We start from the raw sequence: 17,211 nt of genomic DNA, 5'->3' as shown, positions 1-17,211 counted from the left end.
CCCCTCCCTTTCATTGCCAGCCACCCCCCCACCACACCCCCTTCCGCTCCACCCCGAGCAGATCCCCCAACTCATGTTCCTGCAGATCAGACTGGCCCAGGGTCCTCGGGTCCTAAGCCTTGGAGCAACCTGCTGTGAACAGGATGGACCCAGCCAGGCTCCAGGGCTCACACCTGCAGTCTGAACCACTCGGGAGGCCGAGATCCCAGGACTGAGGGTCAGAGCCAACCCAGGCAGAAAAGTGTGCAAAACTCTCATCTACCAACAAACTGGAAGCAGAGATATGGCTCAAGTGGTAGAGCCTTGAAAAAAAGTGCTAAGGGAGCGAGGACCTGAGTTCAAGCACGTGTGTACACACGCACGCACACACGTGTGCACACACACATGCATGCACATACACACAAAAGAGACTGAGAAATACAGAGAAATGTTTAGCTTCATGGCGAGGAGATATGGGGGCACACTGGGATCCCCAGCACCTGGAGATAGGTCATCAGACGTGACATCTGCAGTATGTCTCAGTTCAGCTAACTGTCCCCTTCTCTCTTAGGGGTACTGAAACAGATCCAGGGTCTAAGATGGTGGGTAAGAACTGATGAGACGCTGTATGCAGTCGGAGGCACTGAGGCACAAAAAGAGCAGAAGGTAGCCAGGGCTGGCAGCAAGGCCAGAGGGGATCCGTGGCCTGCGGCAGGCCCTCGGCCAGCTTCACCGCGCCCCCCTGCCTGACGCCTCCCCGGGAGGTCATTCTGTCTTGGCCTTTGAGAACTTCCCTGTCAGAGCACTGCAGGACGCCAGGACCCACATCCACACCGCAGGCTGTTCCCGAGGGCCCCACGGGCTGGACAGTGGAAAAGACCCCTGGGATCTGCGTCCAAAGCCTCCGCATCTCTACACCGCAGCTCTGGGCAGGTGCGCCTTCTGACCTGGCTCCCTCACTAGGTGGGAGCTGAAGCTCTGGCATTAAGTGTCGGAGAAGGCAAAGCAAAGGTCCCTCCATCTTCCCCACAACCCAGCCTCAGTCCACTTGGCAACAGCAACAGATTCACGGAGCCAGAAGGGTCCAGAACCTCCCCGCCCAGCAGCAGCAGCAGCAGCTTCAGGGGGGCTGCAAGGCAGGCCTGAGCTCCCTCTGCCAGAGGACACACCAGCACAGCCAGGAGTATGGGGCTAAGGGCTACGTCTGCAGCCTTGCGCTTCTGCCCGTGTCACCTGACACCAGTGCCCGGCCCCGGAGGTGCCGTGACACAATCCCAGCCACACCACACCCACTCAGATGGAAGAAACACCTGCCACAGGCCCTGGACAAAGACAGGTGGGCAGCCTAGACATGAGGCACTGGCAAGGGCTGAGGGCACCCAGGGCCTCACGGGCTGACCCATGCTCCACCTCCTGCCGGCTGCATACATCCACCTGTGCTGGACGCTGCTCCTGGTGACACGTCCCCTCCCCCGGCTGGCTCCCTCCTGGGACCCTCACCCGGCACCCCTCTCCCCCTCCTCTCTGCAATGTCACGCCCACCCACCCCTCTTGCCCCCCCGTCTCCCTTTTGGAAGCACCTTTCCCAGAGACCCCGGCTCACTCCCTCAGTCTGGGCCACAGACGCCACACCCTCCACCACCCCAGGCCACAGGCACCCGAGTGCCACCAGCAGAGGCCCTGGACGGCCTGACCCTGGAGGAGGGGAGGTGCCCTTGGCTCTGGCCCGAAGTCCAGAGCACCTTGAAGCAGACTGAAATGGCCGGGGAGGAGAGGGGAGGGTTGGGGGGGGGAGCGCGGTGAGGCTGGTGGGGCGGGAGGGAGGAGGCGTGCTAACCACAGATTGGTGAGGCGCAGAGACACATGCTGGACGGGAAGCCCTTCCCCAGGGGACCACAGTGGCACCCTACTTCTGCTTAAGCTTTGAGAGAGCCAGCAGGTTCCGAGAGGATGAAAGGAAAATCGGCAGCGGGGTCTCCCCCGGGCTGGCCTGCGCAGCTGCTGTGCGGGAAAAGCCAATTCTTGCCAAACCAAAAGGTCAGGGTACCGCCGCACGCAGCCCCTTTACAGACCACCCCACGGCAGGGGGCCGGGCCGCGCGCAGGTGGCATTTGATCTGCTTGGTACTTTCGTGAAATCTCCAATCCACAAGGGGGGAACAACGTTGGAAGGACCCAGCTCTTTCTGTGAGACTGCAGAGCCCACACCCCGTTTCTCCCACTCTCCTCTCCCTGCCTGTCCTCACCCCCGCCTACCTGGCACCCGGAGCCACTCCCAGGGCCTGGCAGGCGCGGGAGGCCTGTGGAGCCGGCCTGGGCCCGCAGAGCGGGACGTGTTCAGGGGGACGCTGCCCACCTGTGTCCCCTGGCCAACCCAACACTCCTAATGCCAGCTGGAGACAGTCGGGGAAAACTAGTCAGAGCAAGTCCGCGGCAGGCCACGGAGCGGGCTGCCTTCCCAGCTTGGGGGAGGGGGAATCTCATGCTATCACTTCCACTCCCAAGGAAGGGCGGGCCCCGGAAACCTCTTCATCTGCAGGGGTCCATCCCAGCCTTCAGATTCCAGTACTGGAACCCAAGGCCAAGACTCGGGGAAACTTCCTAGCCCGAGAGTGCAATCTCAAAACTAAGAACGGCAGCTGTGAAACTGCCTTCCGCCTTTCCACACAGGAAGACTTTGTAGCTGCTGCTGTTTCTGGAGGGAGATGCTCCTACGCCCCGTTCCGTTTCTACAGTTCGGTGGCTACTTCTTCCTGCCCCTCCTTCCACCTCCTGACCCAGGAGACCCAGCGGCCGGCTCTTCTCCGCAAGGCATGTCTGACAGCGTGGGGCCACATGCCCCATTTTTCGCCAGAGATGGGGGAGGCTAGAGAGACGAAGCCCTCCTTCGGATGGAAGGAGGGCTTGCCAGGCCCCTGAACCGGATGGGTATGGGAGACGCAGCCTCCCCTGCCCCCAAAGCCTCGGGAAGTCCTGCTCCTTTTCCCTGAGTGCAGTGCACAGCACACACTCGCTGCCTGCTTCTCCACAGACTACAGCAGAGGGGCAGGTTCCACCTCGCGGGGACGACGCTCACCCCCAGGACGAAGGCCGGGCACCCTGGCTCACCCCTCACACGCCCGCTAGGCCCTCATCGGGAGCAACTGAGCCACGGTCACATCCTCTCTGCAGGGCTGCGCTCTGCTGCCCTTGCTCATTGTGCAGCTGGATGCAGACCTCCCGGCTGGGGGAGGAACCCTCTGCAGGGCGGCACAGGCCCCACCGTGAGGGCAGCCCAGCTCCCTCGGGCTCCTTGAGGCCAGTCCCTAGCCTGCCTGTCCTGGAGGGTCCGGGTGGCCCTGACACCGGATCGTGCCACAGCAGTGCTCCTGCGCAAAGAGCTGGCTCCTCCCCAGCATGCCTCAACCTCACCAACCTTCCCACAAAACTGAACAGGGGGGGCCGGTCGTAAAACGGGTCCCGGCCGTCGCACTGCGCGTGCTCCCGAAAGACGTCGTCCTCCAGGTCCTCCTCCTCCTCCTCCTCCTCCTCCTCCTCCCCCACGCTCTGCTCCTCGGCAGGCTCGGTGGTGGTGTCGGAGTCGGGGCTCGAGAAGGTGGGGGAGGGGGTGAGAGTAGCCATGCGCTGGCTCATGCATGTGTTGAGAAGAGGGTAGCCTTTGCAGCCAGAGATGACTGAGCTGGGGTGAGTGCGACAAGACAGAGAGAAGTTAACACAGCGGCTCGAGGACGGCGCGGCAGGAGCTTCTGTGTAAAGCCACGCTCTCACGCCTCTGAGAATGCGGCTTTGAAACGTGAGAAGCCCCAGTGCCGTTCCCAGGGCCACGCCACAGACGTGGCCGGCTGGGAGGCTCCGACGGGCGTGAGCGCCCATCAGCCACCCAAGGCTTGCCGGGTGGCCACGTGGAGGCCTCAGACTGTCACGGTAGAGAGGGCCTGGGTGTAGACCGCGGGCCGGAGTCCATGCGGGAGGACCGCACCCTGCAGCCTGGGTGACATAGTCCTGCCCCACGTCTCCACCGAAGGCCACCAGTGGCCCTGGCAGCTGTATGCTGTCACACACTCACACATGTGGCCCCAGAGATGTGGGTGGCAGCGTCTGGGCCCCTGGAATGATGGCCCCGGTGCGTGGGGAGCAGTGTGCGGGCAGCTTGGGTGGAGTGAGGACAAAGACAGGATGGGGCCCCTTTCTCAGGCCAGAGTTGGGGCAGCGGTGAGTCTGGGTCCCAGGAGGAGGCCTGCCCCCCGCCCCCCGTGCCCCACCCCCCAACCCTTCCACTGCCCTGTGGGGGAGGGGAGAGGCACACCTGCCCACCAGCCGGAACCAGGGGAAGCGGTCGTAGAAGGGGTCTCCGCCGGTCACCACGTTGTCGCAGTCCTCCACGACGCTGGAGGGCACCTCTGCGGCCCGGTCGTACATCTCCCGCATCAGGTCCAGGCGCTGCCTGCGGACACGGTGACCGGGCGGGGCTCAGCGGGGCCTCGCCTCCTGTCCTGGTGCAGCAGCTCGGTGCGGTCCACGGCACCCTAGCATCACCGGCTCGGGCTCCTCACTACGGAGACCTTTCCTTGGCCTGTCAGCCGCGAGACCTACCTCTGAACCACAATCCCTCCCGGACCCAGCAGATGACAGCGATAGGATCGCAGAGAGGGGCAGGAGGGAGGAAACGGCAGGGACAGAGGACCATGGGCAGCTGTCGGCCCCCGAGGGGCGGACAGGTGAAGAGAACCCAAGCCTGAAAGCGGGGTGCATGGGCTGATGGAGAGAGCCCAGCTGAAGCCTGGGAGCAGGCTCAAGGCACAGAGTGACGGGAGGGAGGCGGGCGTGGGGCCTTGAAGCTGGACCTGCTTTTTAAACGATCATCCCTGGTAAGATGTGGCAGGAAGGAACGCGAGGCTGGCCCTCCCAGGCTCAGGGGGAGCATGGCTTCTTTCCGAAGCCCGCCTGGGAGACGGGGGAGAGGGGTGTGTGGCGTGGGCCTGTGTGTGTGCTAGCCCAAGCATGTGCACACACGGGTGTGTGTGAGCTGTATGAGCAAGTGTGCATCTCCTGATTGCGTTTTCCTCTTTGTGGGGGCCTTTCTCGCGGGGAGAGAGCCCCCCTCAAGGGAGACAGCCGACACCGTGTCAGGGAGTCTGCCTCCCCTGGACAGGCCACCCTACCCGAGTCCACCCGCGCTCTCCCCTCCTAATGTCCCACGCACTGTCTAACGTCGCCCACCTTCAGTCAACTGTGCAAGGCCCGGGGAACTCAGGACAGCCCTTGCCTGAGGCTCCGCCTGGGGACCGTGAGAGACGGGGCAGACGGGGGAGGGTGGTGGGAAGCCTGGGAGCGTGGACAGCATCACGGCCGGGAGCCTCCGCCCTCAGCTGCCCGAGGACGCGCTAGCCCTCGGCCCCCGCCGTGGCCGCAGGCCTGCTGTGCGTCCCGTCCATCCCTCCACCCTCTCCGCTCAGTCACCGCCCTCCCTGAAGGCCCGTCACACGCTGGAGTGTGTGGTGCTCCCACGTTGCCCGAGCAGAGGAGGGCAACTGGGGTGTTCCTCCACCGCTCTCGGTCCTCCCGGGACTCCAGGATGGAGACAGTCTGAGTGTCCCATCCCAGCTGCCTGGTTTGGGGGCAGAGCCCACCCTGCAGGCCCTGAGGCACTGCTCGGCTGTGGTGCCAGGCCCCTGACCTCAAGCTGGGCAGCGGTGTCCTGGCTCCCAGGATGCAGGGCACCTGTGCCCCCGGGGCCCCCACCGCTGGAAAACCCCAGCATTTACTCTTCCTGTCGACCAGGGCGCTGGAGGAAGCACTGGGGCTCTAGCCACATTTTTCCTCTCACCTTGACAGACGCACGTCCACACCATCGCTGTGAGGCCCAGCCCGGTCCATCCTGGAGCAAGCCCCTGCCCACCCCCTGCCCGCCCCACGACCCCGGTCCACACCTGAGTTTCTCTAGTGTCCAGTAGTGTGTGGCCCCATTTTTCTGGTCCTGGACCTCCACAGCCACGATGGTGCGGGGGAAGGGGCGTGTCTCTCGGTCCTTGGCGGCCTCTGGGGGCAGCAGGTCAGGCGGCAGCGGCGAGTACAGGGTGTCGGTGAGGAGGACAAACTGGAACTGGACCTGCGGCCAGCAGATGATGATGCCCATCAGCCCCTCGGTGAGCGGGGCCAGGTCCTGAGAGGCCTGCTCAGCTCTCCAGGCTCTCAGGCGCCCGGCAGTGGCTCCCCAGAACCCTCCAGACACCACTAGGAGTGGCCGCACCTCGCCTGCCATCTCCCCCTAGCAGAGGAGGCCCAGGTCCACTGCCCAGTGCCCCACGCAGCCGCCCCTGCCGGAGCCCAGGCCAGGCAGGGCCAAGTCCCTGCTGCGGGCAGCTGTCCCTAGTGCGTGTGCATGGTCCCCACTGGGAAAAGGCGTGACCTGGGATGGGCGCCCACCTTCTTCTTCAGCTCGACACTGATGGCATTGGCCTCCTTCAGGAAGATGGCATTGCCCCACAGCTGGTCCCGGAGGGACGTGAACTGGTACCACTTCCACTTCCGGAAGGCCCAGAGCGCCAGCTCACACTCTCGCTCCGTCCAGTGGACTGTGGGAGAGGACACACTGGCCACCAAAGCAATGCCACCCATGGCCCACCACACCCCAGCCTCCGGAAGGTCCACTGGTCTGCCCGGCGTGGGGAGTGCTGAGCCGAGCCCGTGCCAGAGCAGTCTGTGGGCAGGGCCGTCCGCTGAGTGAAAAGGCTAAGTTCTGCCAGGCTGGCCGGGGGCGGGGACGGGGCCGGGCCCGGGCCTTGCCCTCCCTGGGCGATGGGTCTCTGAACAGCCCCCTGCTCTACGCCAGGGAGCTCTGCTCCCAGTAACTGCTCTGCATTCAGAGGAAGCAGATCAGCCACGCGAGTGACGGGAGAGGCCCCGTGCCCAGTGACAAAGCGGCGCAAGCTCCCCTCACCGGGCTTGAGGGTCAGGATGGAGTCAGGGCAGTCTGGAGAGGGCGGGGAGGGGGGACTAAGAGGAGCCAGCTCAGCCCTCTGTCCACTGAGTCCTCCAGAGGAGGAGGGTTTGGGGTGAAATGCCCCTGCGGCTGGCTCCCCCCGGGGAGCACAGGGGGCAGCTCAGGTGTGTGCTCACCGCCTGTGCACAGCCTCCCACGTCGGCCTCTGCGGTGCCGCCCAGGCAGAGGAGGCTTGACCCCCGGGCAGTGCTGGCCAGCCGCCGCTTCTCCAGGGCCTTGGCCCTGCCCTGCCCCTCCGTCCCCCGGCCCTCCTGATGGAAGCAGCCGCCGCCTGAGAGCCCTCACCTTCATCCTCGGGCTCCTCCTCCTCCTCGTTCACCTCTGGGTAGTACCTGGAGTCCATTTGCTTCTGCAGGGCCTCCAGCTTGCTCTCATAGTCCTGCAGAGAGAGGCCCAGCGTGTGACTCCACAGTCTGCTGGAGCATGGGGAGCAGCCGGGGGGGGAGTGGCCTCTCCCATGGGGCCGCTGGGCATGGTGGCGGGGGACAAGCTGGGGACAGCATCCTCACCAGCCTCTGCTGCTCCAGCAGGTAGGTGGCTTCCTCACGCTCCCGGCGGTACTGGTCCTCCAGCTCCTGCAGCCTGCGAGAGGGCGGCAGGCGTGAGCGCCAGGCCGGTGGCTGCCCCTGCCGGCAGCGGGCCGGGCCTCACCTCTGCTCCATCTCCTGCTTCATGTCGATGCCCTGCTTCTCCAGCAGCTCCCGCTGGGCGAAGGCCCAGTCCACGGGCTCCGCGGGCGTCTCCGCACAGGGCGTCCGCTCGCGCTCCTGGCGGGCTTGCTCAGGGTGGTTGAACCGGAACACGTGGCTCTTGCCCATGATGATGCGGTTCCCTGAGGACAGAGGCCAGGCTGGGCTTGGGAACCCGCAAGGCGCCTCACACGGTCCAAGGGGTGGAGAAGCGGAAATGGGGGAGGTGCCTCCTCCGCCTGCCCTTGGCATCCCCCAAGGGAAGGCCAGCTGCAGGAACCCCAGCCGCCACCCAGCCCTGGCCACTGCCGGCTCTGCAGGACGTGGACGACCCACGCATCGGGGGCTCCACACACTCACCTCAGCAGCCCCCCACCTCCCCCTTTCCCCAGGCAGGCAGAGGCTGGGCAGCGCAGGCAGCCAGTGCAGGGACGCAGCCTGGAGGCCGGCCTCAGCCCCCCCTCAGGGCCTACCCTGCGCAGGACCCTCAGAGTTGGCCACCGCTCGGGGCTCGTGCCTGTGGCCTCACACAATCCTGTCTGCAGACTCCGCGGTACCCCCTGCCCTGGCTCCACCAGCCTCTGCTGCCTTCCCCTGGGCCTGGCACTGACAGGCAAACGCGCCGTGCCTCCTTTCCAGGCCTCCCCCCAGTGGCTGGCCGCGTGCGACTCCCGGAGCCTGGGGTCTAGAACGCTGGTGTCAACCTCACACGCAGGGTGTGTGCCATGCACACAGAGCTAGGGGGTCTAGGGTCTGCGCTGCTGGCTTCCGCCCTTGCTTTGGTCCCATCCGCGCTGCTCTTCGTCCCTACCTCTTTGGGATGAGGATGCACACACCCCGTCCCAGCACCCTGATTTCACACGAGCTCACCGCACAGCTCGCCTGGAGTCACGGAGGAGACGTGGAATTTTCAAGTAACACTTTTAAGATTGTGAGAATTCTTGGTGAGGGACAGAACACACTGCGTTATGAAAGCTATGTGGAGACAGAGGTGGAATGTTCTGGTTTGGACATGAAGCGTCCCCTAAAACGCGTCATGTGACAAAGGCGTGGTCCTGGGCTATGGACTGTCACGGGGCGCTGGGGTCACAAGGCCCGCTCTGTCAGGGGATGTGCCCAGGAGCGGCCTCTGTGGAGGAGGCTGGGAGCCAGGGGCTCATCCCAAAGGATAGACTTTGTCCACAGATCCCTTCCTGTGCTTTTTCCTCTTTTTCTGGCCACTGTGAGCTCTGCCTCACCACAGAACCAAAGGCAACGGAACCAGCTGGCCATGCACCGAGACCTCCGACCCCACGAGCCCCAAGTCTTCCTCTACACTGCTTACCTCGGACATTGTCACAGTGACAAAAGTGACCACCACACGCATAGGCCTGCTCCTTGCAATCTCACACACAAACACGAGCGTGCGTGTGTGCACACTTGTCAATACACATCAGGTATGTGTATAATGCTCATATCTCACACACACACACACACGCACACACATGTTCATCAACTTGTAGCTCTGCCCACAGCTGTGTGTGTCGGTGCCCCCACAACTCTGTTCTCTGCCAGTCCGCCTGACACATCCTGTCTGACTTCCCAAGGGAGGGACTGGAGCGCTGTGTGCTGTGGGTGGATGGTTCTAGGAGCACTGTGGCACCTGGGAACGAAGCCAACCAAGCCCAGGTGCTGGCCCTCGGGTGCCGAGATACCCCGTCCCCCTCCCCCAACTCGATGTCTTATTAGTCCAGGGACTGGTCCCCAGGCCTCTCCCCTGAGCCCAGCACCGCAGTGGTCATCCCTTCTCCAAACAGGAGCCGCCTCCGGGCAGGGCTGGCCTGGCTTCCCCAGGCAGGGTCTGTGGTCTGTGAGTGGGCCTTCTCTGCTCCTGCCAATCCTGCCATCTTGGTTCCTGACAGCGGGGCCCTTGGGTGCCCAAGAGTGAGGGAGCCCCGTGGGCTGGTCAGGGCCACAGCCCTGCCACCTATGGGAACCCAGCTTTGCCCAAGAAGCACACCACAGGTAGACAGGACTTCACCTCACACCCCAGCCCAACCTCATCTAAACCCCCGTCTAGCCCAGCCATACCTGATCGAAGGATGCTGGGCTCTGTGACCTTCTTGCCGTTGACATACGTGTCTGCCCCCTCACAGGGCTCCAGGGTCACCACAGCTACAGACAGAGAGAAGTGGGGGGGTTGTCACTCTGATGGCTCCTCTTGCCTGGCCCTGGTGTGTGTCCCCCGGCTCCTCATCCCTGTTCACACAACCTGGCCAGGGCGCCATGCACTGGGCCCAAGGAGCCTCATGGCATCTCCACACCATGGAGGAGGAAAACCACCCTCAGGAGGGACGCCTGCGGACCCCAGTCAGGCCTGACTGCCAGGCCCGGGTCTCCCGGCTGACTATGTGACAGTGTCACAACTGTGTCCCCAAGGGCTGTGGCGTCCTTGTAGCTTAGAATCCTGGGGGTGCCCCTCCCCTCCCAGCCACGCACGGGGCAGCCTCCAGGGCCAGCCACGCATGCAGCCACAGGCTCCAGTCACAGATCTGCAGCAGAGGCCACACTGGGCGTGGGCCGGTGCCGGGGCCGTGGGCACGAATGGCGCATGGACACGCAAGCCCCAGCTGAAACGTAAAATGCCATCCTCCAGAGAGGCCTGTGAAAGGGCGGGGAAATGCGTAGATGGCTGCCCCCCTCCCCCACCCAGGAGCGGGGCAGAACAGCTCCCACCCCCCAGCCTGGCTCCCCACCCACCCGCCCCTCCCCACGCTGCCTGCTCCCCAGCCTTCAAAGAGGCCATCCCCAGAAGAACACCAGCCCTGGCCCCCATACGACACCCTTCCTGGCACCACATGTTCCGTCCAGAAACCCACTGAGAACGGACAAGCTGGGCAGGTGGCCGGCAGGCAGGCCCCCAGCAGGCCGGCAGGGGCCTGCGGCAGCCAGGGCGGGTGGGAGGGGGCTGCAGCAGGGCTACCTTCGCCGCCGCCCCGGGAGTCGCTCCGGAAGATACAGTGCTCTTCCTTGATGAAGTGTCCGCTGAGAACGATGTCCTGCCGCCTCTCCGCGTCCTCTCTGCCCACCCTGCGGGCAGGTAAGGGGCATGAGGAGGCAGCCGCACGCGGGCCCGCCCAGCCCGCAGCCTCCCGGAGGTGCCCGGTGGGACTTCCTAGAAACACCCCAGGTGTGCACTGTGGGGAAAGTGGGGTTCCCCGCAGGGAGCAGAGGAAGCGGAAGTGGGGGCCACGCCCCGGGACGTGGCCTAGCCACCGGGAAAGCCACGCGGCCCACAGGGCTCTGCGGGAACACCCTGCAGGAGGGCCGGAGGGCGGCAGTGTTAGGGCAGAGGCCCTCAAGGGGCCGCCCCTCCCCGCCTGCCCCAGCGCCCCGACCAGGCCCCACCTGGTGACCCCGTCCTTGATGTAGTAGAGGAGACACTCGGACATCAGCGGGTCCTCATTCAAGTTGACAAGATGCGGTGTCTGTGGGGGGGGTGGAGGGGGGAGGTTACCTCTCCTGGGGAGGGGCAGGGGCTCTGCACTGGCCCTCCCCTCCCCGAGACCACCGCTCTGAGCCATCCCCCTTCTCCAGGCCTGGCTTCTGAGGGACACAGAGCCTGCTCCCCTGCCCACAGCCCGGCAGAGAAGACAGAAGACTGAGAAAAGAGTTCCCCAGGAAGGACCCCAGGACCCAGAGCCGGCTCCGCGGGCCTAGCCGGGCTGGTGGCTTCAAGCCAGGGCAAGGGAGAGAAAGAAAACTCCAGGCCGGACTGCGCAGGCAGGGCCAGCGCTGGGCCTGTGGAGGGGAAGTGGGCTGCGGAGGGGTGGGGAGGCCCCGTGATGAGCCCTGCACACGAAGAACAAAGGCCGGGTCCCAGCGCTGCTGTACACCCCCATTCCGGGGTCCTGGGCACCCCGTGTGGGACCACGCAATGGTGCCCACTTTTTACTGGAGTCTGGCACTGCCTCCGCCCATGTCCTTCCCGCCCACCCAGGCGCAGGGCTGGCCCACACGCCCACTCCGTCCTCCCTCCTCCCTCCCACCCGGGGTCTCTGCTCCCCCCAGGACTCTGCCCCTTCCCAGGCCAAGGGGCTGCGGGATGGAAGCAGGCCTAGGTGCTGTTTCCTCAGCTTCCCGCAGGGAACCCGGCTCAGGCCACTCCTGCTCTCAGTGTACCTGCGGCACGGGTGTCCCGGCCATCCCACAAGGCTGGACCAGCCTCTGCCCCTGCGAACCGTGAGAGGGGCCCGCGCCTCCACAACGGCTCAGGGGAGGACGGGCCAAGCCTCCCGCCACACGAGTCTGGCTGGGAGGTAGAAAGGGGCTGCCCGGTGCCGGGCCGGCCCCCAGCCCTCTCCCACTCCTTCCAGAAGCCCATGCTCCCCCCCCCACTCCTTCCAGAAGCCCATGCCCCCCCCACCCCAGGGGGGGCACCCACCCACAGGAGGGGCTGCCAGGGGCCTGGGCCCAGCTCCTACCTTTTTGGGGGAGAACACACCCAGGGTGCCGCCGTCCTCCCGCATGGCCACGCCCATCTCCGCCAGCAGCGCTTCCCTGGGGGTCAGAGCCGGGGTCAGCGCGGCCCGGAGCCCAGGCCTCAGTGCCGGGCAGCGCGGCAGGAGCCAGAGGCGGCGCCACGCTCTCCGGTCTGCTCCGGGAGGGACGGCGTCCACGGCTGGCCCCAGCCTTTGTGCATCACCAGGCCTCTATGGCCAGTGGCCACGGCCACGCAAGGCAGAGGCCACGGGTCGGGAAGAACGGGTCTGTCCCGTGACCGGGGCGTGACCGCTCGAGGGTGTGCAGGTCGGGGTTCGGGCAGGTCCGGCTGGACCGTGGGCCTCTCGCTGTGCCTGCCCCACCCTGAGCTCGGCGTCCCCGCCGCTCACCTCTCCATCCGAATGGCTTCCGTCCGCCGCAGCTTCTCCTCCCAGGTCTCGTTGAGCTCGGCAATGATCTTTTCTGTCTCCTGTGCGAGGAGCAGGACAGAGCGGGTGAGGTCTGGGCCGGGAAAGGGGCTACAGGGCACTGAGGCTCGAGCCCCTGCCCGGAGAAGCTCACAGCCCCGCAGACATCACGGCAAACCGAGCCAGCGGCGAGGGCCGTCCCTCCCGCAGAGACGCAAGGGCTCTGTCTCTGTCTGCTTCTTCACACACATGAACCCGAGCAGGCCTCCCACACTCCCAAGGACCCTCTGCCCGTGTGACCATGGCCCCCCCCACACCGGCCTCGGGCCAGGCCTGTGACCATGTCCCTCAGCCCCAGACTCTGGACTCCACCACACACCCTGCATGGCGGCACCACGGTTGCTCTGAGGGAACTCGGGGGAGAGAGGGGCCAGAGCCAGCCCAAGCCAGCGCTGGGGAGCGGGTGGGGACAGGGGTCACACAGGACAGCAGGGAGGGGACAGGGGTCACACAGGACAGCAGGGAGGGGACAGGGGTCACACAGACAGCAGGGAGGGGACAGGGGTCACACAGGACAGCAGGGAGGGGACAGGGGTCACACAGACAGCAGGGAGGGGACAGGGGTCACACAGACAGCAGGGAGGGGACAGGGGTCACACAGACAGCAGGGAGGGACTTGGGGGGCTCACGGGACAGCAGGGAGGGGACAGAGATCACACAGAGAGCAGGGAGGGACGTGGGGGGCTGCAGGGGTCTCACGGGACAGCAGGGAGGGACTCGGGGGGCTGCGGGGGTCTCCTGGGACAGCAGGGAGGGACTCGGGGGGCTGCGGGGGTCTCACGGGACAGCAGGGAGGGACTCGGGGGGCTGCGGGGGTCTCACGGGACAGCAGGGAGGGACTCGGGGGGCTGCGGGGGTCTCCTGGGACAGCAGGGAGGGACTTGGGGGGCTGCGGGGGTCTCACGGGACAGCAGGGAGGGCTCAGGGCCCTCAGCCCCCTGCCACCCTTCTCAGTAAGCACAGCTCTGTGTGATGCCAGCTGAGAGCTGCCAAGAAGGGCAGCTGGAGGGCAGGACGGGACTCCCGCCCGCTGGCCACTGCACGCCCACTGCTCCCTGCGGGACTCCTGGAGAGGCCTCGGCCCGGCTCTCCTCGGGAGTGAGCGGCTCTCCCTCCAGGCCGAGCCCCTCACAGGAACTCCCGCCAGGCCTCTGCGCCATGGGTCACGCGCACCTGGCCGCCCCACGCCCCACACCGCCACAGCTGCCCTCCCCGCGGGGCTGCGCCCAGGACCGGGCCGGCCCAGCTCCTCGAGCCTCACTGTGTGCCAGAGCCTGGCCCCTCTGGGACGCGTGCCCCCCTCACCTTCAGCCTTTCAATAGCTTCCTCGCTGCCTGGAGCAAACAAGATGCGCTCGTGGAGGCTGGACACAGAGGCTGCGCGGCTGGACAGGGCGGAGAGCGAGGAGGAGGGGCTCATGCCCACCAGAGCGTTGGTCACTGTGGAGAGAGCGTCGGGGGCTTGACACCGCTCGGCCCTGCCCCCGTTAGCTACGGCTCCCAGGGTCGGACACGTCTGAGGCAGGAAGGGAAGGCCAGGTGGACAGACAGAGGGGGAAGAGAGATGCAGCGGGGAGAAAGCCACAGCGGGGCCAGGGGAAGGAAGGGAGCAGAGCCCACCAAGGAAGGGGCCGGCAGCCAGCCAGGCGGGGACAGCACATGCAAGGCCTCTTTTTCTCCTGTCTCCTGCCATGGTGAGGGCCACGGTGCCAGGGCCAGGCCTACTCCCTGCCCGGCCAAAGGCCCGTTCTCCGGACAGCAGCACTCAGGCCCTCTGGACCCCATCAAGCCCCACCCCGCCCCACCATCCCACGGCCCCGTCTCCCAACGCCCTTTCCCAGGCTCGTGCTCTCGGCCGTCCCCCCTGAACCTGAGGGCCAGAGGCAGCCCGTGGCCTTGGCTTCCCCAGGCACTGCCATCCACTGGGACACCCAGCACCGCGCTTCACCCTTGCAGGCGGCCTGCCCACCCTCAGCTGGGCCTCTGTGCCCCTCTGGGCATCAGACTCGGAGTGCTAACCGTCTGGCTAAATCCAGACACAGCCCCGAGGCCCTCTAGAGGAGGAGGTGGGCAGAGGCCCCTAGGGAGCCCCTACTTCGGCCACCCCAGCCCAGGAGTTGGGCTGCGACACCTGGAGGGGAGGTGCCCAGCCCCCCCCCAGCAGAAGCACACACACAGCAGCGCGGTGGCCAGCACGGCAGCACCAGGCACGGGGCAGGGTGACAGGAGGTAGCAGAGCCTGTGGTCGAAGGCCAGAGGCAAAGCAGGACAGGGCTGGGCATGGCTGACCATGAGCACGGACCGGCTGCTTTCCAGACAAAGGCCCCGTGGGGGCAGCCACAGCACTGGCCGGTGGAGGCAGACCTGAACTGGGGTGGAATTGCCTTCCGGCCCTCCGACCCTCGAGTGCTGACATTTGACCTTCCCAGGCTGTGGGAACTCAGGGATCAGGGTTTGACTTTGGCCACTTCGGGCCTGAGAAGATTTTGCCTATACTCCACCTCCCTGCTGCCTCAGTCTCGGGAAGAGCCAGGAATTTGGCTCGAAGGCAAACACGATCTCCTATCGAGGGGGGAGGCCCCTGCGAATGGGGGGCTGCTCTTTATAGCCCCGAGATGGGGAGCCAAGGAAGGTGGTGTCATGGTGGCCCTCCCCTCCCAGTCCGTGCCGTCCTGTGCCCCGGGACCAGGCGGGAAGCAGAGACGCAGTGGCGTGGGGAATACACACATTTGGGTCCTCCAGGCACAGTGTTGGCTATAGGGCGAGCAGGCAGGGGGAGGAGAGACAGAGAAACAGAGCAAGTTCATCTCCAGGGGTTTGCACGCCCATGGTGCAGCGCAGGTGCTGCAGGCAGGTGGCAGAGAGAGCCCGCACCCCCGTGGTCCAGCAGCCACGGCCACCCCGCGGCTTCCAGGAAACTGTGCCTGGCCCACCAGGACCAGCTCCACACCCAAACTGTGCAGTTCCACCCAAGCCAGGGCCGGAGCACCAGCCTGGCCCCACGCCCTGCCCAGACATGCCCTGCCCGGGAGCTCAGCAGGGGTGGGGAGTCACGGGGCTCCACGCACCCACCCACCCTGCTCTGGCCACAGCCGGCCATGGGGGCCCTGGGAGTCAGGACGCAGTGGCCCAGGAGGCCCGGAGCTGGAGGCCCGGCCCTGCCCAGGGCAGCCCGCGCAGACACTCACTGTCGGTGATGTCACCCAGGCCCTGGGCGTAGAGCAGGTCCCGCAGCCGCGTCACCTCGTCCTTGAGCTCCCGAATCAGCTTGTTGTTGGGGTCCTCGTTGATGACGGCGTTGCAGCGGATCTGCTTGGCCCGGTCCGCATACCTGGGCAGGGGAGGTGGGCGCAGGGCTGGGGAGGCAGATCCCCGCCCACGGGCTCAGGGGTGCCCAACCTAGGGTGAGGTCACTCCACCGCAGGCCCCTGAGGATGGCCTCACCTCTGAGGGGCAGAAGGGAGAGGGCCTCCTGCCGCACAGGGGCCCTTCGTGTCTGCCTGGCTCCGGGCAGAGGCCAGCCACACACAGGCCACGGCTCACACCAGGTGTCAACACATGCATACACGGGCACTAGCCCCGTTTCCCACTGCACCCAAAATGGTAGCCAGAGGTCAGCCCTGCAGAGAGGAGCCAGGCTGCCTCCAGGGTGCCCACCGGTCCCTGACGCGCCGGCCAAGCCGGGTTCTCACAGAGCAGCACTGGAGAGATCAGGTCAGGACTCGTGAAGTCCAGGCAGGCCCAGGGAGCCCTCAGAAGAGCTCCCCACCCCACCCCCACCCCCGTCCCCATGGTCTCCCCACTACCCCGTGGCCCCTCCCCCACGCCCCCCGTGGCCCCGCCCCCTCCCCAGGCCTCACCTCAGCGTGCTGAGGGTCTCGTCGTAGTTGATGTCCGCAGGGCTCAGGGCTGCCACCATAGCAGTCCTGGAGTTGCCACCTGCAGGGAGACGACCCAGGTAACCCAGAGGCTCAGCCTAAAGCTGGGGACTCGCAGCTCCCTCCCTCCCATGGGCACTGTCGGATGAGGAGACTGAGGCAAAAGGGGAAACTGAGTCACTGCCTCTCCTGTGCACCCTGTGACTGCCAGGGCTGGCTGTCCACACACAAGGCCGTTAGCCCCCCGTGACCCCACACGGGGCCGTTAGCCCCACATCACCCCACACACAGGTTTAGCCCCCCGTGACCCCACACACGGGTTTAGCCCGCCATCACCCGACACATGGGGCTGTTAGCCCCTCGCCACCCCACACATGGGTTTAGCCCCACGTCACCCCACACACAGGGCCGTTAGCCCCCCATGACCCCACATACGGGGCCATTAGCCCCCCATCACCCCACACACGGGGCCGTTAGCCCCCCATCACCCCACACACAGGGCCGTTAGCCCCCCATCACCCCACACACGGGGCCGTTAGCCCCCCATGACCCCACATACGGGGCCATTAGCCCCCCGTCACCCCACACACGGGGCCGTTAGCCCCCCGTCACCCCACACACAGGGCCGTTAGCCCCCGTGACCCCACACACGGGGCCGTTAGCCCCCCGTGACCCCACACACGGGGCCGTTAGCCCCCCGTCACCCCACACACGG

At 66.0% G+C, this 17,211-nt stretch overlaps 1 protein-coding gene across 2 annotated transcripts in view; it reads right to left on the bottom strand.

Annotated features, from left to right (window-relative positions):
- The window catches only part of Kif1a (kinesin family member 1A), a 67,341-nt gene that overhangs the window by 35,025 nt on the left and 15,105 nt on the right, over positions 1 to 17,211 (bottom strand). For both annotated transcript variants that reach the window (XM_013033666.1, XM_013033667.1), the window contains exons 11-24: positions 16,479 to 16,557; positions 15,807 to 15,949; positions 13,925 to 14,058; positions 12,542 to 12,621; positions 12,134 to 12,209; positions 11,058 to 11,137; positions 10,633 to 10,739; positions 9,741 to 9,824; positions 7,633 to 7,813; positions 7,491 to 7,563; positions 7,267 to 7,360; positions 6,405 to 6,553; positions 5,909 to 6,087; positions 4,285 to 4,422 (exon numbers count right to left, since the gene is read on the bottom strand). In XM_013033666.1, the coding sequence (XP_012889120.1) occupies positions 4,285 to 4,422; positions 5,909 to 6,087; positions 6,405 to 6,553; positions 7,267 to 7,360; positions 7,491 to 7,563; positions 7,633 to 7,813; positions 9,741 to 9,824; positions 10,633 to 10,739; positions 11,058 to 11,137; positions 12,134 to 12,209; positions 12,542 to 12,621; positions 13,925 to 14,058; positions 15,807 to 15,949; positions 16,479 to 16,557 (1,597 nt within the window). The remainder of the gene's footprint in view (positions 1 to 4,284; positions 4,423 to 5,908; positions 6,088 to 6,404; positions 6,554 to 7,266; positions 7,361 to 7,490; positions 7,564 to 7,632; positions 7,814 to 9,740; positions 9,825 to 10,632; positions 10,740 to 11,057; positions 11,138 to 12,133; positions 12,210 to 12,541; positions 12,622 to 13,924; positions 14,059 to 15,806; positions 15,950 to 16,478; positions 16,558 to 17,211) is intronic.

Source organism: Dipodomys ordii, unplaced genomic scaffold (assembly GCF_000151885.1).
Source record: "Dipodomys ordii isolate 6190 unplaced genomic scaffold, Dord_2.0 Scaffold174, whole genome shotgun sequence".
NCBI lineage: Eukaryota > Metazoa > Chordata > Mammalia > Rodentia > Heteromyidae > Dipodomys > Dipodomys ordii.
Note: the sequence above shows the minus strand (reverse complement) of the source record. Positions and strands in the feature narration are given on the sequence as shown.